Raw genomic sequence first — 21,668 nt, forward strand, 5'->3', positions numbered from 1 at the left:
ATAAAAATATATTTATATTATGTTTGGTGAATAAATATAAAGTGAATCATGTTAAGTTTTTCTTGGAAGTAAGTTGTTTTGTAATCTTACCCGGCTCTTTTCTTTTTTGTGTTCTTGGTGAAGGGCTTGAACTCTAGAAGTCCACTTACTTTCCTGTAAGACATTTAAACAACATTAATGTTGTAATGCTGCATCTTAAAAAAAAACTATTCACAATGAAAGGTTTTCTTTTTATCAGATACCTATGAAATCAAATTGTATTAATTTTGTCTGAAGCATATGTGATAAAAACAAATTTTAAATGCATCTGGAAATCCAAGTTATATAGTTCCTGCCCATGACATAACTCAGGACATAGATAATTTTATTCCAATTCAGAGAATAGTGTTATCTGGTTAAAATTTTATTCTGTGATAAACCCTTTTAATTTCCCAGGCTTCCTTAATTCTAGTGCCTATCCTATGAGATTGTTTCCAGTTTATCCTGTATCTATCTTTTGCAAATAATTTTTTGCATGTGGTCTCCCACATGACACTTCAAGTTCCATGGGAGCAGGGCCTTTTTTTTACCTTTCTTTGTATCCCCAGACAACTAGGTGGTGCTTTGGAAAGAGCCCTGGACCTGAGTTCAAGTCTGACCTCAGATACTTACCTAGCTGTGTGACCCTAGGAGAATCATTTTTATCTTCAGGCTTCCTCATTTTCTTCATCAGTAAAATGGGGATAATAATGGTCTCTACCTCCCAGTGTTGTTGTGAGGAGTAAATGAAATAATAATTATAAAGCGTTCAGCACAGTGCTTAGCACATATTGGGTCCTATATCAATGTCTGCTATTATTATTGTGATTACAATTATTATTAACACCTAACTCACAGGAATATGATAAGGTTCAGATGAAATAATATTTGTAAAGGACTTGGACCTACTGCCTGGCACATACCAGTTCTTTAAAATCCACGTTTCCAATTTTAAAAAAAAGCTCATTTCCTCCTGGTATACAGTAGGCATTTAATGTCTGCTGATTCAACTTGACTCAAATTCATTCAAAAATCTTTAATTAAGTATCTGCTATGTTCAAACACTAGGCTCATGGACAGAAGATACACTAGATACATGGACAGGATAAATAATATGCAGTCCCTTCTCTCAAGAAGCAATTACTAAGGGAAGACACGATATATTTATTTCTTTTAAGTATAATTAATATAAGTTAAGTTATGATAAGGTCTAAATAAACATCTTACATAACACAAGTGTTGAGAGAGGGAAGGGGTAGGGATGGAATTTGGGGGAATACTACATAGAGATTTGGAACAACTAATATGTGGAATACCAAACCCTGATTGAGTTCCACAAACAGTACATTAACTATACAATGAACATTTCCTAAAGAAAACCCACATATTAAGATGTGTTAGGAAAAAAAATTAAAAAATAAAAAATAAAATTAAAAATTAAAAAATAAAATAAAAAATAATAAAATAAGATATGTTAGGACAAAGACATTTAAAGCTCCTATATATAATTTAAACTTTTTTTCTGTGTCATATAGTAGCATATTCTTAATTTTCTTTAAGGAAAGAAAATATGGAGTAATTAGTTTTAAAAATAAAAATGGAATTTTTTAAATTTAATTTAGACTTAGCATTGTTTCTTTCACATGAATTTGACACTATAACTGTGAATTAAGATATGGAAAAGTTCAAAGCTATAATGGGACAAGGCTAATAACTTCTCACTATATACTATTAGAAACAATGTGTTCATGAAAAAAATTAAAAGAGGTTTAATAAATATAAATTGGTCCAGGTAAGCTATTCATATATATATATAATTCCTGTTTATTTTCTTAAGGGCTACTAGAAATGAAAGAGTATAAAAGTTGATTGGATTCACTGCTCTGGAATATGATCAATCAAGTTCAGAATGAAGGGTCAACAAAAGATTTCCTAATGAGGTTTAATAGGAAGCTAATAGCAGTAAATGGGATAAAGTCACTTAAGCAGAGCCAAGAGAAAAATACAGGACACCCCAAAAAGCTTAGTAAAGTGAAAAACTGTACTAAGACTTGTGTACTAAAGCTCTAGGGGTGCACCTTCTACACAATGTCTACAAAAATGAAAAGAAAACAACTCTGAAAGACACCAATACTCAGATCAGTGCAATGACCAAGGATAACAGAGGACCAATGATAAAACATTCTTCTGTCTTCTCAGTAGAATGGTGATTTGATACAGGCAAGGAATAAGGCATGCTTTCAGACATGAAATATTATCTAGAAAATTAGAGAAACATTATTAACAGAATTATAATAATGATTGCTAGCAGTTATATATGACTTTGAGATTTGCAAAGCACCTTATTTTATTTAATCATCAATAACCCTGTGGGAGGTACTATTATTCCTATTTCAAAGACTAGGAAACTGAGGCAAACAGAGATTAAGTGACCAGCCCAGGGTCACATAGGTAGGAAGTGTTTTAAACCACATTTGATTTCAGGTTTTCCTGACTCCAAGGCTAGTGCTACAGGTATGATGGCGCCACCTAACGGCGTCTAAAAGTATCAATAAAAATTTTAAAAGTGTACTGAAGAAGTGATGATCATTTGGTTTTTAAATTTTATTTTTTTAATACGTGTGTAGGAAAAAAATAATGTTCTTTTAGGTCAATTCATTACAGGCTGAGGAACTGTTAGAAGTTCCAAGGTCCTAAAACCTTTTTCAAATTAGAAAATAGTATGGCAACAACTAGGTATAGACCTACATCTCATACCCTATACCAAGATAAGGTCAAAATGAGTATAGGATTTACAAATAAAGGGAGATATCATACAACAATTAACAGATCAAGAAATGCGCTACCTGTCAGATCTATGGAAAAGGGAGAAATTTATGACCAAATAAGAAAATAGAGTACAATATAAATTACAAAATGGATGATTTTGACTATAATAAATTAAAAAGGTTTTGTACCAATGCTGCCAAGATTAGAAGGAAAACAAAAAAGCTGAGAAACAATTTTCATAGTGAGGGGTTCAGATAAAGGACTCATTTCTAAAATATATATGGAATTGAGTCAAATTTATAAGGTTACAAGTTATTACCCAAATGATAAATGGTCAAAGGATATGAACAGGCAGTTTTCAAAAGAAATTAAAGCATTATATAAATATGACAAAATGCTCCAAATCATTATTGATTATGGAAATGCAAATTAAAACAACTATGAGGTTCTACCTCACACCTATCAGATTGGCTAGGATGACAAAAATGGAAAATGATCAATATTGGAAAGATTGTGAGAAGATTGGGTGGAGTTGTGAACTGATCAAACCATTCTGGAGAGCAATATGCAATTATGCCCAAAGAGGAATACCAAGATCATATTAGATCCAGCAATAACAATACTAGGACTATATACAGAAGGAATCATAAAAAAAGTGGGAAAAGTCCCAAATGTTCAGAATATTCATAGCAACTCTTTTTTGTAGTGGCAAATAATTGGGTTAGGGAATGGCTGGACAAGTTATGGTATATGAATGTTATGGAGTACTATTGGTCTATAAGAAACAATGAATGTTTTGTTTCTGATGCTTTTTTCTTCTTATGCTATAGACTTCTCTGTCAGGAAAGATTTATAAAATGGCAAAGCAAAAAGTGGTAGGGGAATTAGAGTTAAGCTCATTCTTGGTCATATCCAGAACCTTATTTTTTTTTCTGAATAATAGTCCTCCCATACACCAGCTCTGGGTCCATAGGTACTTTAACTTGTCCAGAGGTACACAACTTGTATAAAAATATTCATAGCAGCCTTATTTGTGGTGGCAAAGAATTGGAAATCAAGTAATTGTCCTTCAATTGGGGAATAGCTTAGTAAACTGTGGTATATGTATGTCATGGAACACTATTGTTCTATTAGAAACCAGGAGGGACGGGATTTCAGGGAAGCCTAGAGGGATTTGCATGAACTGATGCTGAATGAGATGAGCAGAACCAGAAGAACACTGTACACCCTAACAGCAACATGGGAGTGATGATCAACCTCAATGGACTTGCTCATTCCATCAGTGCAACAACCAGGGACAATTTGGTACTCTCTGCAATGGAGAATGCCATCTGTATCCAGAGAAAGAACTGTGGAGTTTGAACAAAGACCAAAGACTACTACCTTCAAATTAGAAAAAAAAACCCATCATCTTATTATGTAATTTTACTATCTCATACTTTATTTTTCTTCCTTAAGGATATGATTTCTCTGCCATCACATTCAACTGAGATCAATATATTCCATGGAAACAATGTAAAGACTAACAGACTGCCTTCTTTGGGGGGGGAAGCAAAAATGGGGGGAAAACTGTGAAACTCAAAATAAATAAAATCTTCCTAAAAAAAAAGTAAGTCTTCTTATTCCAAACACAGTATACTTGCCACATCAAGGAAATCATAGATCTGCCCAAGTAGTGAAAAAAGTCTTGCATAAGATACCTACCTGACTGTCAAGAAGCTGCATCACATTTTGGAAATCTTGTGGTTGCTGAGGTCTTTTTTCTTTAGACTCCTGAACATCTTTCAATGTACCTATATTCGATTTTATCTGCATGTTGGACTTCTGTATCTCTGACAATTGCTATCAAAAGAAAACAATTATAAAGCACATGTATATAAATGCTCATACTCCTGTAAGATTCAGAATTAAAAGTTACATTTGGAAAGGAATGCTTTATTTTAATATTTCTATTTTAGATAATAATGAAAGCTGTCCACTGGGTACTTCATTTCTAGACATATACCTAGACACCTGGAATTCCAGTTAAGGAGTCACATTAGAATCCCACTCAAAACACAAATCCCCTTTTTCCTGATGAGGAGCTTGCCAGACTCTGATTGAACCTCCACTGTAGGACAGGCTCATGATGAGCCTTTTGGATTCAGTGGATCCAGTAACACTACAATTCTCCCTCTTTCCAAAATGTACTGGTCATACACCATTTATCTATCTCTGCTTCCATGGTAGAAGAACTGATTCCTATATAAAATCTGAAGGTTACAACAGGCTGGGGATACTCTCAAACCAATTAACCTGAATTAATTGCCTAATGAATGTTTAAGACTATCAGTGCTGTAAAGACATGCCTTAAAGACATGCCTTTATACTGTCTAGTTGAGAAGATATAAATAACATCTATCGAACATGAAATGATTGAATAATGAGGCAAAGAAGCATGTGATTAAGTGTAAATGGAATGGAAAGGGTAAAATAGAAATTAAAGGAAAATCAAAACACTTATGGGCTAACAAAGAAGGGGAATGCTTCATCAGGATATATTAGAATTTTGAATTTTCTGTCTTATTCTGCCATATTGGTTGGGGAAGTGGGATAAGAATTTAAGATACTCTGAAATTAAAAATCCAGGATTATTCAAAGAATAGGTATAATTTTAAAACTCAAATATAATTGCATTTAGTAATCTAGAAATTCTAAATTTATTACTTACATATTCTAATGCTGAATTCTTAGAAGTTAATTCTTTAAATTCCTTCATAAACATCTCTTTCACTTTTTCCATTTCATCAATTAATTTCTCTTTTTCTTCTTCTTTCCATCTATCAAATGACCTCAGAATTTCTTCCTCTTTTGATTTCTGGATTTCATATTCCTGAAATGAATTTAATATATCACATTCATAATTCTGATATATAGGCAAATGCAAAATTATTTTTAAAAATTATATGATACCCTGATGGCAATTATTACCTTAGCACTGATCGTTTATATATGTAAGGCTAGGTTATAGCTATGCAGTCTTTTAGTTTGGTTTACAAAACTAAAAATCATTATCATTGGGTGGCTAGGTGATACAGTGGATAGAGCACCTGCCCTGGAGTCAGGAGTACCTGAGTTCAAATCCAGCCTCAGACACTTAATAATTACCTAGCTGTGTGGCCTTGGACAAGCCACTTAACCCCATGGCCTTGCAAAAAAAATTTTAAAAAATCATTATCATAATTAATAGCTCCAACCTTCCCTGAACATATCATCTTATCTTTATGCCTCTTACTCTCAGGGTTCCAGAGACTTGACTAGTTTATGGTATACATACTCTTTTATGATACACACACACACACACACACACACACACACACACACACACACACACAAATATATTTACCGTAAGGTATTCAGTCAACATCAAATATGATATGAAGATTTTTCACATAAAATATCTAGGATTCCTAATAAGAGCAAAGTTTTTAACGTAACATTTTGTCTTTTCTTCATCTTACATATTTTCCAGCACTCAAAATGTATTTTTTAAAATGTGGAGTAAGAAACAAAATCACAGTATTTATTTAAATCAATAAGAATGTGTGCTATTTGGAAAATGGAGAAAACAATAGAAAACAAGCATCCCAAGGGCACTCAAATAGCTAGAAAAACTGGGGCTCGTAAGACAAGAATGAAAGCAACATGGGACTATTAATAAAGACTAAGGGAGTATCTCATAAAGAATTTATTTTATTTTCCCATTATAAGTGGAGATAAGGAATAGAGTGGCCAATTTATTATGGGGGGGTTTAAATGATGTAAGATATTCTACATCAACTGTGTCAAATTCACATAGAAACACAAATCATTGCTGGCAGCATAATGACTTAGAAAATCACAAATTGACATTATTTATAGTTATTTCATTTTCATTTTATTGTCAAGCATTTCTTAACTACATTTTAATCTGGCTTGGGCCCCACTTGGGTGCTGTGGGCTCAGAGTCTGATACCTCTGTTTTAAATAAAATATAAAGGAAATAGCTCTGTCATTGAGCCATCATGAAAACAAATCAAGTATTTCCTGACAAGGGTTAGAGATGATGAACTGCTAGACAGAGATGGTACAAAGGACTAAGTAGATACTTGCCAAGCCCTGTTAGCACAGGATCATAGCATCATGAATTCAGAATTGGAAGAGACCTTAAAGAATAGCTCAACCAACTCATAAGTGGAAGAAGAAACAGCATCTAAACTCTGGTTTTAGGGTAGCTAGGTGGCACAGTGGATAGATCACGGACCCTGGAGTCAAGAGGACCTGAGTTCAAATCCGACCTCAGACACTTAGTGATTGCCTAGCTGTGCAACCTTGGGCAGGTCACTTAACCCCATTGCCATTAAAAAAATAAATCAAATTGGAAAAAATTTAAACTCTGGTCTTCTCTCTCTCTCTCTGTGTGTATATATATATATATATATATATATATATATATATATATATATATATATATATATCCAATACCCCTTACCATAGATTCATGTTTGCCTCCCCATCAGGTCAAGGTTCAATTCAGTTTTAAAATATTCTAGAAATCATAAAAATCAAATACACTACCTTAGAAAATCTAACCACATGAGCCTGCTGCTCAGCCTCCAACTGAGATTTGGTGAGTTGTAACTGTTCCTTCAGCATATCAATCTCATTCTGCAGCCTGTCAGTTTGTGACTTCTTCCTAAACTCTGTAACAGAGAAAATAAGTTTATAATATTTTTTAAAATGCCAAACCACTGAAAATATAATAGCTGTAGCCCCATCAATGAAAAAGGAATCAACTGCTGTCACTTGAGAAGTGTATTTGATTATTTCAAGTTACTTAGGTTTGTTTTTGTGTCTTAGTATTTATGGAGTCTGCATTATATTACATTACATGGAGCTTTTATTTCTTTTAACATAGCACCTTAACCACAGGGTTGAATGGCATATCAAGGGCATATCACCCAACAAATGGTGGCCAATAGACAGTGGTGGGGATAAGAAAACATTCAAAGCTACCCCAGCCCTGGGGTATTTAATACCTTGACCTTTTCAGAGTCTTTTCCTAGGACCAGAGGCCAAGGTCACTGTTTCCACTAGCAGAAGAAAAAGTTTCTTTCTGCTACTAACCTGCAACTCCTGTCATCATCATCATCATCCATCTGGTTATCATAGTGCTCTTCCTTCTTGGGGGAATTCTATAGAAAAATCCAGTGCCAGAATGACCTAAGGCTAGTTATTAGAAATGCTAAGACTACTTATGCTGAATGAGCCAGAAAATATTTTTTTTAAAAAGAGGTAAATGAGGAAGGGAAGGACCAGACAGGTTTGTGTGTGTGTGTGTGTGTGTGTGTGTGTGTGTGTGTGTGTGTGTGTGTGTGTGTGCGCGTGCGTGTGTGTGTGTGTATACACATACCTACAAAAATACCAATGAGAATGGAGGGACCAGACAGGTGCAAGCATGTCTGTGTATGTGTGTATATATTCAAGCATTCTAGAAATAAGCATACATATACACATTCATTTTGTATATATATACATACATACATACATACATACATATATATATATATATTTATATATATTCATGACTACAGAAATGAATAGCAGGGCAAAAATGTTATAAATATGAAAGATGTGGAAACCAAAGCAGAAACTAAGAATCTCAAAACTGCGCTCTAAGACTTTGTTCAAAAATAAATCTGGGGGCGGCTAGGTGGCGCAGTGGATACAGCACCGGCCTTGGAGTCAGGAGTACTTGAGTTCATATTCGGCCTCAGATGCTTAATAATTATCTAGCTGTGTGGCCTTGGGCAAGCCACTTAACCCCATTTGCCTTGCAAAAACCTAAAAAAAAATCTGAATGATATCTCTTTCAAATGAGTGCATCAATAATTTGATGTTTTTTGTTTAATCAAAGTGGCTGGCTACTCCATGGATGCAGATTGAAATACATGTGTGCCTGTTTATCCTAAGTAGCTCTTGCCTATTTATTTACAAAAATTCTAGGGGGAAGATTTACTCCACAAAGTGGTGTTTGTTGGGGGGATATAAACGTGTATCAATTGTGCTGTCTTTTATTTTTTTCATGCCCTGCCCCTCTTATCTGTTACTGACAGTATCTTTTTTTTGCCACTTTCCCTGGGGGGGAAGGCATGGTTGGTATTAAGTTGCAGTCTCTCTATCTCAATCATACTCCTCTTCCTACTGATTTTAAATCTTTCAAAGATTGGGGTTTTTCAGGATTCATAAGCATACAACATCAAGGAAGGGTAAGAATCACACCATTCTAGGATGGCCAACACAGAATTTAACTTACTGTTGGTCCTCTTAAAATGTGATCATCATCTAGTAATCAAGGAATTGATGCACTACAGCAAGGGTTGAGCCATAAACATATCAATATTCTTGCTATAAATTTAAACAGATGTAATGAAATTGTAGGTGTTTTAAAGACCAGCTCACAAATCATACTCAGAGAAGCAAATAAAAGAATTAGTAGTTAGTTTCATTATATGCCCAAAGACAAGAGTTAAGTGATGTTTCAAGGGCATTTGGTCATCTTACCTTTCAAAATAAGGAAAATAATCACCATGACGTTGACTACAGTCTATCAAGCGAGTATGAGAAAGAATAATATTTATCTTTAAGGTTTACAAAGTGTTTTCCTTACAAAGACTCTAAAAAATGTATATGTCAAAATTTTATTACCCTTAATTTTTACAAATGAATAAACTGAGACTCAGAGAAATTATAAGTCAGATGACTTGCCCAAGATCCTAACGCTAAAATTCAAGTTCATGTCTTCTGATACCAGCATCTCCACACCATATCTCACTACCTTTTCATGAGAAACAAAACCTTAAAGGTCAATATCACAGTTGAAGAATTCTAATTGCAATAAATTAAGATGTGTGTGTGTATACATACATACATATATATATATATATATATATATATATATATATATATATGCTTTTCCTATTTTGGTTTTCAATATTGTCAAACTGTTTTAAAAACCCAATAACAATATTTACTTGATTTATATAATGTGATTTTAACATTGTGTTGTAGAATATTGAACTTTCATATAAAAAAAGTAAAGGAGTGACCCGAAGAATGAATTGAACACTTGGAGTGAATTGAACACTCATAAAATGAGATATTTAAGTCTCCTAAATTTTAAAGTAACTTAAGACATCATAACAAGCAAAACAGGAGGCTGTTAGCATTCTAGTTCATTTGGCAATGTCAATTCCACTTAAAAAAAGAGGTTGTTGTTATTATTGTTATATTGTTATTATTACTGATTAATAACAATAATAATATATTTACTGTTATTGTTTTTCGGTCATTTTTTAGACTGATCTGACTTTTCCTGATTTCATCTAGGTGTCTTCTTCATAAAGATACTGCAGTGACTTGCCACTTTCTTTCTCCAGTTCATTTTACAGATGAGAGATTGAGGCAAACAGGTGACATCCTCAGGGTCAGAGCTATTAAGCATCTGAAGCCAAATTTAAACTCAGGAAGATGAGTCTTCCTGACTCCAGGCCCAGACCTCTTCTACTCACTGAACCACCTGACTGCCAAAATAGTTCCAATAGAACTTTTTTGTAGTAACAAAGAAGTGGAAACAAAGGAACTAAAGAATATCTAAACAAATTATAGTATATAATGAAGGGATTTTTAATCTGGGATCCATGAGCTTCTGGTTTTTAAAAATATTTTTACAGCTATATTTCAATAAAATTAGTTTCCTTTGTAATCCTATGAATTTAAATTTTATAAATATGTATGTGTATACTTTATGTATGCGTGTATATTTATACATAAAAATTATATTTATATGTATAATTCTATCATTTTATATTATTCAAAACATTTTCCTGAGGAAGCCTCTAGGACTGCCAGGTTTAACAATTTTTTTTTTTTGCAAGGCAATGGGGTTAAGTGACTTGCCCAAAATCACACTTGAACTCAGGTCCTCCTGGCTCCAGGACCACCTATAGCTGCCCCTAAGAACTCTTGATGAGATGGAATATTACTGAGCTAAATGAATAAACAAAATTGAAAACCATAGAGAAGCATGAAAAGACATATTTTAAAAATGCAAAGTAAACAGAACCAGGAAACAATATACATAATGACTCTAACAATAAAAATAAGAATAATAAAAAAAAAGCAAGAAACTGAATGTTGTATCATATCCTTTTATTTGGAGACAACAAGGTGGCACAATGAATAGAACACTGAATCTGAAGTCAGGAAGACCTGCATTGGATACTTCCTATGACCCTGGGATAATTACTGCACTTCTATCTCAGTTTCCTCAACTGAAAAGGGTGATAATACTAGTGCCTACTTCCCAAGAGGATCAAAAGAGATAATATTTACAAAATACTCAATATAATGTCTGGATGAATGGGGACATAATAAATACTTGTTTCCTTCTCTCTCCATTTCCATCCCATTAATTCAGTGAGCTCCAGTGGTTCCCTAATTGATATTAATGGGCAATGGATAGAAAAATTCCTTTTCTTGAGTTCAAATTTGACCTCAGACACTGTAAAGATGTGTGTCCCTGGACCAGTCACCAAACCTAATTTGCCTCAGTTCCTCATCTGTAATATGAACTAGAGAAAGAAATGACAAACTTCTCCATTGAACATAACTGAAAAGAGACTCAAGAACAAGAATAATTGATGCAGTTAAGTTCCTGGCTAGGCACTGGCTCCTGACAATGGGATGTATACAGCACAGAAAGATAATCTCCTACTCCACCCCAACCCCTTAGAATAGCACCATAAGACCCTGAGTTGGGTGAAACTAAGCTAGCTCTGGATGAATGGGGCCAGAAGGCACATGCTAATACTTCAAAACCCTCATTTGATCCTATCATCCCGACTAATTCTTATCCTTATCTGATATCTCATCTCTTCTTCTCAAGTTACATTTTTTTTCTTTTTTTAGATTTTTCAAGGCAGTGGCCTTAAGTGGCTTGCCCAAGGCCACAAGACTAGGTAATTATTGTCTGAGGCCAAATTTGTACTCAGGTACTCCTGACTCCAAGGCCAGTGCTATCCACTGCACCACCTAGCCAGCCCTCAGGTTACATTCTTTAAGAAAGTCATCTACACTCTACAATTCTCTCCTTTCACTCTTTTCCAAATTCTCTGTAATCTGGCTCTTGATTTCTTTATTCAACTGAAATTGCTCTCTGCAAAGTTACCAACAATTTCTTAACTGCCAAATCTAATGTTCTTCATGATCATCTCAGCAGTGTTGATCACCTTCTCCTGGATCATTCTTGTCCGTTCTGGGTCTTCATGATGCTGTCCTCCTACCTGTCTAACCACTCGTATTCTGTCTCCTTTGAAGATTTGTCATCCATATTTATACCAATTAACTATGAATCTTGTCCTGGACCCTCTTCCCCTTTCCTCTATTTTATAACTTGGTCAAATCACCAGTTCCCAAGGGTTCAATTATAATTACCTATGAGGATAATTCCCATATCCAGCTAAGGAGGTCTATTATCTCTCCTGAGCTACAATTCATACTTCACTAACTTGCCTTTTGGACATTTTAAACTGGATGCCCTTAAGGCACCTCAAACTCCCTATTCTCAAAACTGATTTCATTATCTCTAAACCTCTGCTCTCACCTGAACTTCCTTATTTCCCAGTTCCCAGCCTCCCAGGTACAAAATCTCAGGGTCCTCATCCTCCAGTCCTTATTCATATCCATCCCACATATTAATCTTGTCTATCATCATAGAATCTTTCATGTATATTCTCTTCTCTCTGCTCCTATAACTAACCCTACTTCAGGGGCCAGGACTATTGCAATAGATTGCCAACTGGTCTCCTTGCCTCAAGTCTCTCTCCATTTCCATCCCATTATTCAGTGAGCTCCAGTGGTTCCCTATTATCTCCAGGATTAAATATAAAGCATATTGTGGCATTTATCACCGAAACCTGTCCCCTTCCCACTTTTCCAGTACTCTTACACTTTAAGACTCACCTTTGTGCACTCTAAGATACAGCTAAATTATTTGCTATCCTTCTCACCCAGTACTCCATTTCCCATCTCTGGCTATCTCCCATTCCTGGAATGCTTTAGCTTCCTCCTCCTAGTTCCTCTGATTTCCTTTAAGTCTGAAATCAAATTTTACTGACTATAGGAAGCTTTTTCCAGTTTCTTCCCTTCCAGTACAAGCTGTTAGTGCCTCACCTCTGACATCTATTTGATACATAACTCATATGGACCTACTTATTAACAGGAATCCTCCCTTCTTATAATGTGAGGTCCTACAATTTTAGAGTACCTGCAATGGAGAATGCCACCTGTATCCAGAGAACGAACTGTGGAGTTTAAACAAAGGAAGTCTATCACCTTCAATTTCTTTTTAAAAGTGTCTTACATACAACATAATTTTGCTACCTCTAATATTTTATTTTCTCCTCAAGGATATGATTTCTCTTTCAACACATTCAATGTCGATCAATGTATAGCATAAAAACAATGTAAAGATTATCAGACTGCCTCGTGTGGTGGGGGAGGGAAGGGGGGAATTGTAAAATTCAAAACCTTAGAAAAAAATGATAGGTAGAAACTACTATTGTATATAATTGGGAAACTAATAAAATATTTTAAAAAATAATGTGAGGTCCTTGAGGGGGTTTTGTTATTGTTCAGTTGATTCAATGTTGTCAAACTCTTCATGATGCTATTTGGGGTTTTTCTTAGCAAAAATATTAGTGATTTGACTTTTCCAATTTTCTGATTAACTGATTAACATTTTATTTTAAAAATCAAAAATTTATAATTAATTTTTACTAAATCTATCTGATCAAATGTCACATATACAACTGTGAAAAGTATAATATTCATGAAGCTATTGAGCATAAATCAGTTGAGTTACAATTTAAGCATAGCCACATTTTGCTTTCCCTTTAATTTATTGCATCCAAAGGTAGATATCAATCTTAAATGTGGCCTGGTGGAAAATACACTAAACTAAAAAAAAAAAATTATAAGACCTGGGTAAGTTCCCGTAACTATGGAGCAAACAATGGCAGAGAAAGATGCAGACATGAAGCAATAGTCTATAATTCAGGTGTAGGCAGGTATAAGATCCAAGAGCAGACTATGATGCTTCCCCTGACTGTTCAGAGAGGTAGATGAGCTCTAAATGCTATTGTCTGCAGCAGCCAATAGATTCCAAGGGGTCATTTTCAGCATGAAGCCTCCCCTGACTCTCACCCATAGTAGTTAGTTAGTCCCAAACTACCTTGTCCTTAACTATTTCATATATACTTGTATTTATTCAGTTTTTATACTGTATATATATATATATATATATATATTTATATATTTATATATACTTGTGTCCCTCTTAAGATGTCAGTTTATTGGAAATACACATTGTCTCATTTTTTTGAAGCCATAACCTCAGGGACTACCATAGTGTTGACACGTAAGAGACATGTATTAATGGTTGCTGATAAGACTTTTCACCAAAAGCCCAGAATGAGACTGAAAATTGTGGGGAATCTGTGGCCTAACGGCGCATCTAGAAATGGATATGGTAAATACAAGATCATCAATTATAGTGGAACTGCAAGATCACATCCAGCAACAAAAGATCTAGACAGAAGGAATATGAATCTGTCAATGTGCACAGAATCAAAATTAATTAGGGTTGGTCCAGTGACACCCGCCCATAACCCCTCCTTCAGGGAGCACTGAGCTGGGTGGGTTATTCTAGCTTGGGAATTCTAAACTGCAGTGGAACTATAATGCAATTGGTGAGCACATGAAGTCTCACACCAATACCATGAGACCATCAGAGAGGACCACCAGGCTGCCTATGCCTAAGGCAAAGCAAATGGATCCATGTAGGAAATATAATTGGTCAAAGATCCTATGTCTAAAAATATTGCAATTAGTCCTGAGTGGTCACTGCTCTGCCACTTGGATAACAGAGGGAGACCCAGTCTCAAACATAACTTTTTTTAATTAATAGGGGATAAAATTTAGAGGAATAAAAGGAGAACAAAGTGAATAATGACCATTTTAGAAGGAAGGTGAAACATGGAAAAAGAAGATTGAAAAAATAGAAAAGTAGAAATCTCTAAAATTCATTCCACAAGCAAAAAAACACTTTAAGGTTCAAAAGCAACTAATCCCAATTAATTTTAATTTCATAAAATGAAATAGGTAAATTCCACTGATAAAATTACCTGTAATCTTTCAAAGATATTGCCTGACTTTACTGAAACAGCATTAAAACTATGTCAAAACAATTTATTTTCAACAAAAACAAATCAATTCAATCATCTGGTGTCACATAAATAGAATAACCAGATGTCTTAGTGAAATTTCCCATGTCTCATTGCAAGTTCTTCTGAAAAGAAAAAAATTTACATCTTCTCTCAATATCTGAATCTGATCTCTCAAGGATCTGATTTGAACCTTTTAATAAATTTGATATAACAGAGAAATAGAAAGTGAGCTAGTGCAACAACAATAGTACAATCTATTTAATGTAATTAACTTCTTCATATGTTTACAAAAAACTGCAAGACACATTAAGTTCTAAATTTAAAATATTTGAGAATATTAGGGAACTTAATATGGATGTTTACTATATCATACACACATTTTTCTTTGAGTATCCACTAGGAGTACACAGTAATATGAAGTACTTTGTAATGCCTTAATATAGTGCCACCCTCAACTCATTTTTATCACATAATAAAAGTACATCTTTTTTCTAATTTTTCCCAAGTCAAATAGTGTTGTCAAATAGGGTTGATTTATTTTTTCCATTGAGGAGGGAACAGTGAATACTCTTCTTGTTTCATAGCCCTCTATGGCATACCATCTATTATGAATACAAGAAAAGAATTATTTGGAGAGGGGTTGTTAAGATTTCTCATCCTCCCTTGTCTGACTAATGCAATTACATAAACTGAAGGAACAAGTCAAGTATTTTCACTATTTTGCTCTCCTTTACTGCATTATCTAACCCCCTAATGTCTCATCTTGCAGTTTCATTATTTTACATCAGAAAACATGGGCTTATGGAGAAAAGTCAGTTCTCCTATACAAACTAATACTGCACTATTATCTTGATATTTTAAATCTGTATCATGATTTCACCTCTGACATTTAATTCAATGATCATGGACAAGTAACTTCTCAAATTCCTAAAACCATGAAGTTACAGATGGGTTGTGATCTAAACCATCATATCTGAGTATTCATGATCATGTTGAGATTTAAAAAACAAAACAAAACAAAAAGTGGTTATTATTGTAGGGCTAGGAGGTGGCTCAGTGGATAGAGTGCTGGGCCTGAAGTCAGGAGACTCAACTTTCTGAGCTCAAGTCTATCCTCAGACATTTACTAGCTGTGTGACCCTGGATAATTTAGTGAATTCTGCTTGCCTCCATTTTTTCACCTGTAAAATAAGCTGGGGAAGGAAATGGCAAACCACTCCAGTATTTCTACCAAGAAAATCCCAAATGGGCCACAGAGATTTGGACATGAATGAAAAATGACTGAACAAAAATTACTACTTGAAGAAAGAGATAAATTTAAGAGAAATTCTGTTTCATATTTCTCTACCACCTTTACACAATTTGTGAGCTAAGTTCAATTACCCCATTATACTTTCTAACATTCAATTCAATAATATTCAACAAAAAGATTAAATCTTATTTAGTAGTGAGAAGAAAAAGGGGAGGAGTAAAGGTTTTAAAAATTCCAACAAATGTCTTTTACTGTTTAGCATCATTATCATGACTTTAGGAAAGGATTACTGGAAAAAAAGATATCAATAAGCCAGTTACATGCTTAAGAGTCATAAACAGAAAAAGTTCTTCAGGCTCATAACAATACTAATATGATATCTTCTTTGAGACAAGTTGAGTCTTGTACTGCATACACTAGTGTAAACCTTAAAAATCATGGATTAAAATAAAATGACAGAAAATACAGGTTAGACAAGAAGTTTATTCTCTAGATTTACTGTAAACTTTTGGGGGAAGTCATCTATAAAGAGGATAACCATGAGCAAAGGGAGATCAAGTTAAGTATAAAGCAGCAAGGGGTGGGGGGACACTAAGATATACATAAACAAGAATAGACAAAACATTAAACCTCCCTGGAGGTCATTCAATTAGGTTGTACAAAATCTCACCAAAGACAATCATCCTTAAAAATGCTATCTTGCCTAAGGAAGTACACAGTCTATCACGGGTTAAAGTACTAGAGGACAGGATAAGTAACACATTCCATTCCTCTCCTCATAAGAAATCAACCTTTGACCAAGAATATAGTTTTAAAAAATTATATTTTGACACTAGTCTTCAGAGTAAAATGGAAAATTATCACACAGGTGATGACCTTCATTAGAAAACCGTACTTTAAAAAAAAATAAGCTTAGGGTACATACCGAAGTGAGACTCTTCAGGGTGGCGTCGCTGAATATGACTTTGTAGAAATGCATGATTCATAAAAGCCTTTTCACAAAAATGACACTGTAAAATTGAAAGGCATATTTCTAAGTCACAAATAAGAATAGCCCTACCAACTAATTTCAAAATGTAAACGGATTTCTTCATCATACCTCTTTATTGCCAAAAAAACAAAACTCTTGCTAGCAGATAACATCCATGAGGGACACTGAAAACACTGGTGGAAAGGTCTGATGGTCCTTTCCTACTAAGGGAGAATTGTCATGCTACCATAGCATTTTTTGTTGCTGAAATACAAAACCCCTATAACTAGTCACAGTTTGGCCTCAAGCACTTGGTCAATGCAAAAGAACCTTCTTTCACACACACTCTCCCCAAGCAGCCCCTCCCCAAGAACTCACTCCACTTCACATCTCAGTACTTCAGACCCTTGGTCAATTGCTCTGGTTTTCCAGTTTTTCTGAGTTATTGCACAGTCTTTCAGTCTGAATTTCATTTAAATTTTAGTGTTTCTTCTACCCTCTCTACTTGTGATGACCACTCTTGAGCTTTATATGACACACTTCAGTTATGGACTTCCTCAGACCACTATCAAAATTCATGTTCAATGTTTCATAGATTTGGTGCTGAAGGGGATCTCAGTGACCATCTAATATAATCCTCTCCTCATTTTACAAAAAAAAAAAAACTGAGGCCCAGAGAAGTTGCTCAAGGTCACACAGGTAGTTAAGTGGCAGAGAGATCAGGAGTTGAATTGAGATTTAATCACTCTTAAAACAAGTGTCTATTCCACTATATTCTGCTGTCTCTCACTAGGTCTAATCTTTTTAACATCAGTACATATTCAACTTTAAGTGCAAGTGAGAAGTTGAAACTCCAGGAGAAATTCATTCTGTACTCACTTCTCTTTCTTTTGGTGATTTCATCAGTTTCTATGAATTTAATCATCATTTCTGAGCAAATGAATATTGATCTATATATCAAGTCATGAGCTTCAGTCTCAAAAAAACAATTTCTTTAATGAACACTTCTGACTCAACATATCCTAAACACAACTCATTATTTTCCTTCCAAATTTCTCTATTTTTGTCAAAGGCAACAATATTCTTCCAGCCTTCCAGGTTAATGATCAAAATGATCCCTTTATTCTCCACACCCAGCATGTCCAATCAGTTAATAATCTTGTTATTTCTACATTCACAGTATCTTCTACATCATACCCTTTTCCCTAGTTCAGGCTCTCAGAGACTCTCTCACCTGGACTATTGCAGTGTCTTCCTAATTGAGGTTGCTGTCTCAAGTCTCTCCCTGCTCCAATCCATTTGCCACAGAGACTGTCAAAAGGACTTTCCCTACAGGTACTCTTGGGATGGGCAGTGAGATGTTCTGGAAGAATTCAAAGCCTCAGGCTATCTTCAAGTTCAAGTGAAGGCCATTAGTTGGGGAAATATATTCCCCAAGAATAGGATGGCCTCCCAAAGGGAGACAGCAATCCACTGAGGAGAAGGTAAACTTTCCCTTGGGGACACATCAGGTAACCAAGGATACACAGATGAGGTAATTAAAGGTATATACAAGAGGGGTATAGCTCAAAGAGCTACAAAGATGATAACCATGAGCAAAGGGAAATCAAGTTAACTATAAAGCAGCAAGGGGTGGGGGGAGAACACTAAGCTATACATAAACAATAAGGGCAATAACCCAAAGAATTAATCCTTTCAGGCTAGGGCAGGGATTTATTATTTTGCTTATAAGGGATTTGTCTTGGGCCAGGGAACACGGTACTTCACTGAAGTTCTTTGAACTTTGGCTTTTAAAGCCTATCATTATTCTACCCTAACCTAGAGTTCCTCACTCATTTTGCATTCCTATAACAGGAAGAGCTCCACCCTTGACAAGTTGAGCTATCTAGCTCCTTTCTCTGTCTCTGTCTCTGTCTCTCCCCTTTTCCCCTTATTTGCAGGTGCTCAGCCCAAAGGCTAGTTAAGATTTCTGAGATCTACAGGTCCCAATCACTCTGGCTCTCCTGGATCAGCCAACGATTAGGTTAAATCCACTAGTGTGGACCCTGATTTAGCAGAATATATGTGAACGGATATTGTTTCTGTTTTGGCCAGAAACTGAGAGTCTTCTCCTCCCCTCCCTTTGCCCACCCCACCCCACCCCTTTTTTTGACTATGCAAAAGAAGCTATTTGCTTCATTTCTTTCTAAACCTGCCTTAATCATTGAGAAACCCTGAGGGTCTTGCCCTCCTACTTTAATTTTAGGAGGGGGGGTAGTTGTGGGGGGGGGAACTAAGTAAAAGTGATTCTCTTGGCATCTTTGCTTCATCTCTTAGCTAGACTTCACTGAATGGTGGTTACCTCAGTCAGTGACCTGGGAAAGAATTTAGCTTTAAAAATTTTCCCATTGCCCAGGGCTATCATTAGTCATTCTTATCTATATCTGGTCACTGAACCCAGATGGCACAGGAAGAGAAAATAATGCTGGTGACTTTGCACAGCACCCCCCCCTCCCCCCCTTAAATTCAATCCATTCTAGGTGGTGCTGCAGACTGGCCTGGAGACCAAAGGACCTGAGTTCAAATCTAACCTCAGACACTTAATACTTACTTAGCCATGAGACTTTGGGCAAGTTTTACACTCATCAGCTGTGTGACCCTGGGCAAGTCACTCCATTGCCTCAAAAAAAAAAACTAGGATAGTAGACTTTTTCCATGCATTCCAAAGAAGCTCATAAGACTCCTCTTGTTTGATGATAAGTAAACTGTTCCTAGATCTTGTGTTCCAAAACAAGTTACATTACTTCAATAAGATAGTTCTAATCACGTTAGGCCATATAATCTTGCTTGACTGTCAATTCAGTGCAACTTCTTGATCTTCACTACCTTTGTGAGACTTGCAGTGTGCCCTTTTCTCAAGAAAAGCCAAAAATGGACTTTTCTTTTTGCTCAAAGGAGTCTCTATATTTTTTAGTGGATTTTTATCCCACACATACATATCCATTTATTTTATCAGGGAAGTGAAGGACTTTGTGGATTATGAGAAGACATTCTCCCCTTACCCTACCATCCTCTACCATATATTCCTTTGCAGAGGTGGGAAGTCCATGGGTATGGAATACATGTCTGTATTATTAGATTTTTTTCCTAGTGGATTTAATTGATTTAGTTGATTTTTTTCTCTTGCTCTTTCTTTAAAATAAAAGATTCTTCATTATTTTGTAGGCAAAAAGGGGGAAAAGGCATACAGGAGGAATTCTAGGCAATGTAAAAACAGATCAATAAAAACATTTTTTTTAAAAAAGAAAAATCTCACATAGGATTCCTGGCCTCATGTTGTTGATCCATATGGAGAAAATGTAGAGAACTGGAGAAGTAGCAAGGAATTTAACAAAGAACAAATAGGTCAACTTCCAGGATGATTGAAGAAGGTAAATCTTCAAACTATGGATGAGTGGATTTAACCTGGATTCTTGACAAGACTATAAAAGGGTAATACAGAGAAATGGGTCTTTTAGGAAGGCTCATCAAGTCACACAGGCCCCACTTCAAGATAGTTACTAGGCTTGGACATCAGTGAAATGCTTTGAATTGCACAGGTCTGGCATTCAGTGCTCTGAGGGTGTCATTATGAAAAATATGGAAATAGGTTGAGTGAAAGGTTAATTAATGGGAATTAATTAATTAATGGGAAAATTTGAAATTATTTGAGTGATGACAATGCTCAAAGGGCAACAGAACAATAACAACCTGGAGGAAGGAGATTGAACAATCTAGGGTCCTACTCTTGATACTGTTTTGTTCAATGTTTTTGCTAATGATTCAGATAAAGCCACAGATGGCAGGCTTATCCAATTAGCAGATGATCCACTGCTCAGAAAGATAGCTAAGAGCACTAGATGACAGAATCAGGATCCAAAAAGATTGCAACAAGCTGGAAAGATAGGTCAAATCGAATAGGATTAAATTTAATCTGGATAAATGATCTGGAATTTTAAAAACTAACAGCCTAAGTACAGAGTAAAGATAACATGTGTGGAAATCTGTTCATATAAAAAAGAACAAGTTTAAAAAAAACAATCTTAGTTGTGATATGGAAGTCAAAAAAAGGCTAATACAATCCTGAAACAAATTAACAGAAGATTTATTTCTAGAATCATGGAGGTGATAGTTCCCAATAAAGTCTGACCTGATTACACCATATATGAAGTACTATTTTCATATGAAGTACTGAAGGGCATAGTCAAGCTGAGATATGCCCAGATAGCACATTTGACCAAGATAGAATAAGATCTTAAAATAATACTACTCAAGGATCAGTAGAAAGAATTGAGGAGGATAATGGGATGGGGGGGGGGGAAGATTGGGGTTACAA

General features: G+C 35.2%; 1 protein-coding gene across 3 annotated transcripts in view; it reads right to left on the bottom strand.

The window, feature by feature from the left end:
- DZIP1 (DAZ interacting zinc finger protein 1) overlaps positions 1-21,668 on the bottom strand; it is a 104,377-nt gene that overhangs the window by 57,031 nt on the left and 25,678 nt on the right. For all 3 annotated transcript variants that reach the window (XM_074191909.1, XM_074191908.1, XM_074191907.1), the window contains exons 3-7: positions 17,270-17,354; positions 7,384-7,508; positions 5,498-5,659; positions 4,492-4,629; positions 91-153 (exon numbers count right to left, since the gene is read on the bottom strand). In XM_074191909.1, the coding sequence (XP_074048010.1) occupies positions 91-153; positions 4,492-4,629; positions 5,498-5,659; positions 7,384-7,508; positions 17,270-17,354 (573 nt within the window). The remainder of the gene's footprint in view (positions 1-90; positions 154-4,491; positions 4,630-5,497; positions 5,660-7,383; positions 7,509-17,269; positions 17,355-21,668) is intronic.

The sequence above is a fragment of the Macrotis lagotis genome, chromosome 6 (genome assembly GCF_037893015.1).
Source record: "Macrotis lagotis isolate mMagLag1 chromosome 6, bilby.v1.9.chrom.fasta, whole genome shotgun sequence".
NCBI lineage: Eukaryota > Metazoa > Chordata > Mammalia > Peramelemorphia > Peramelidae > Macrotis > Macrotis lagotis.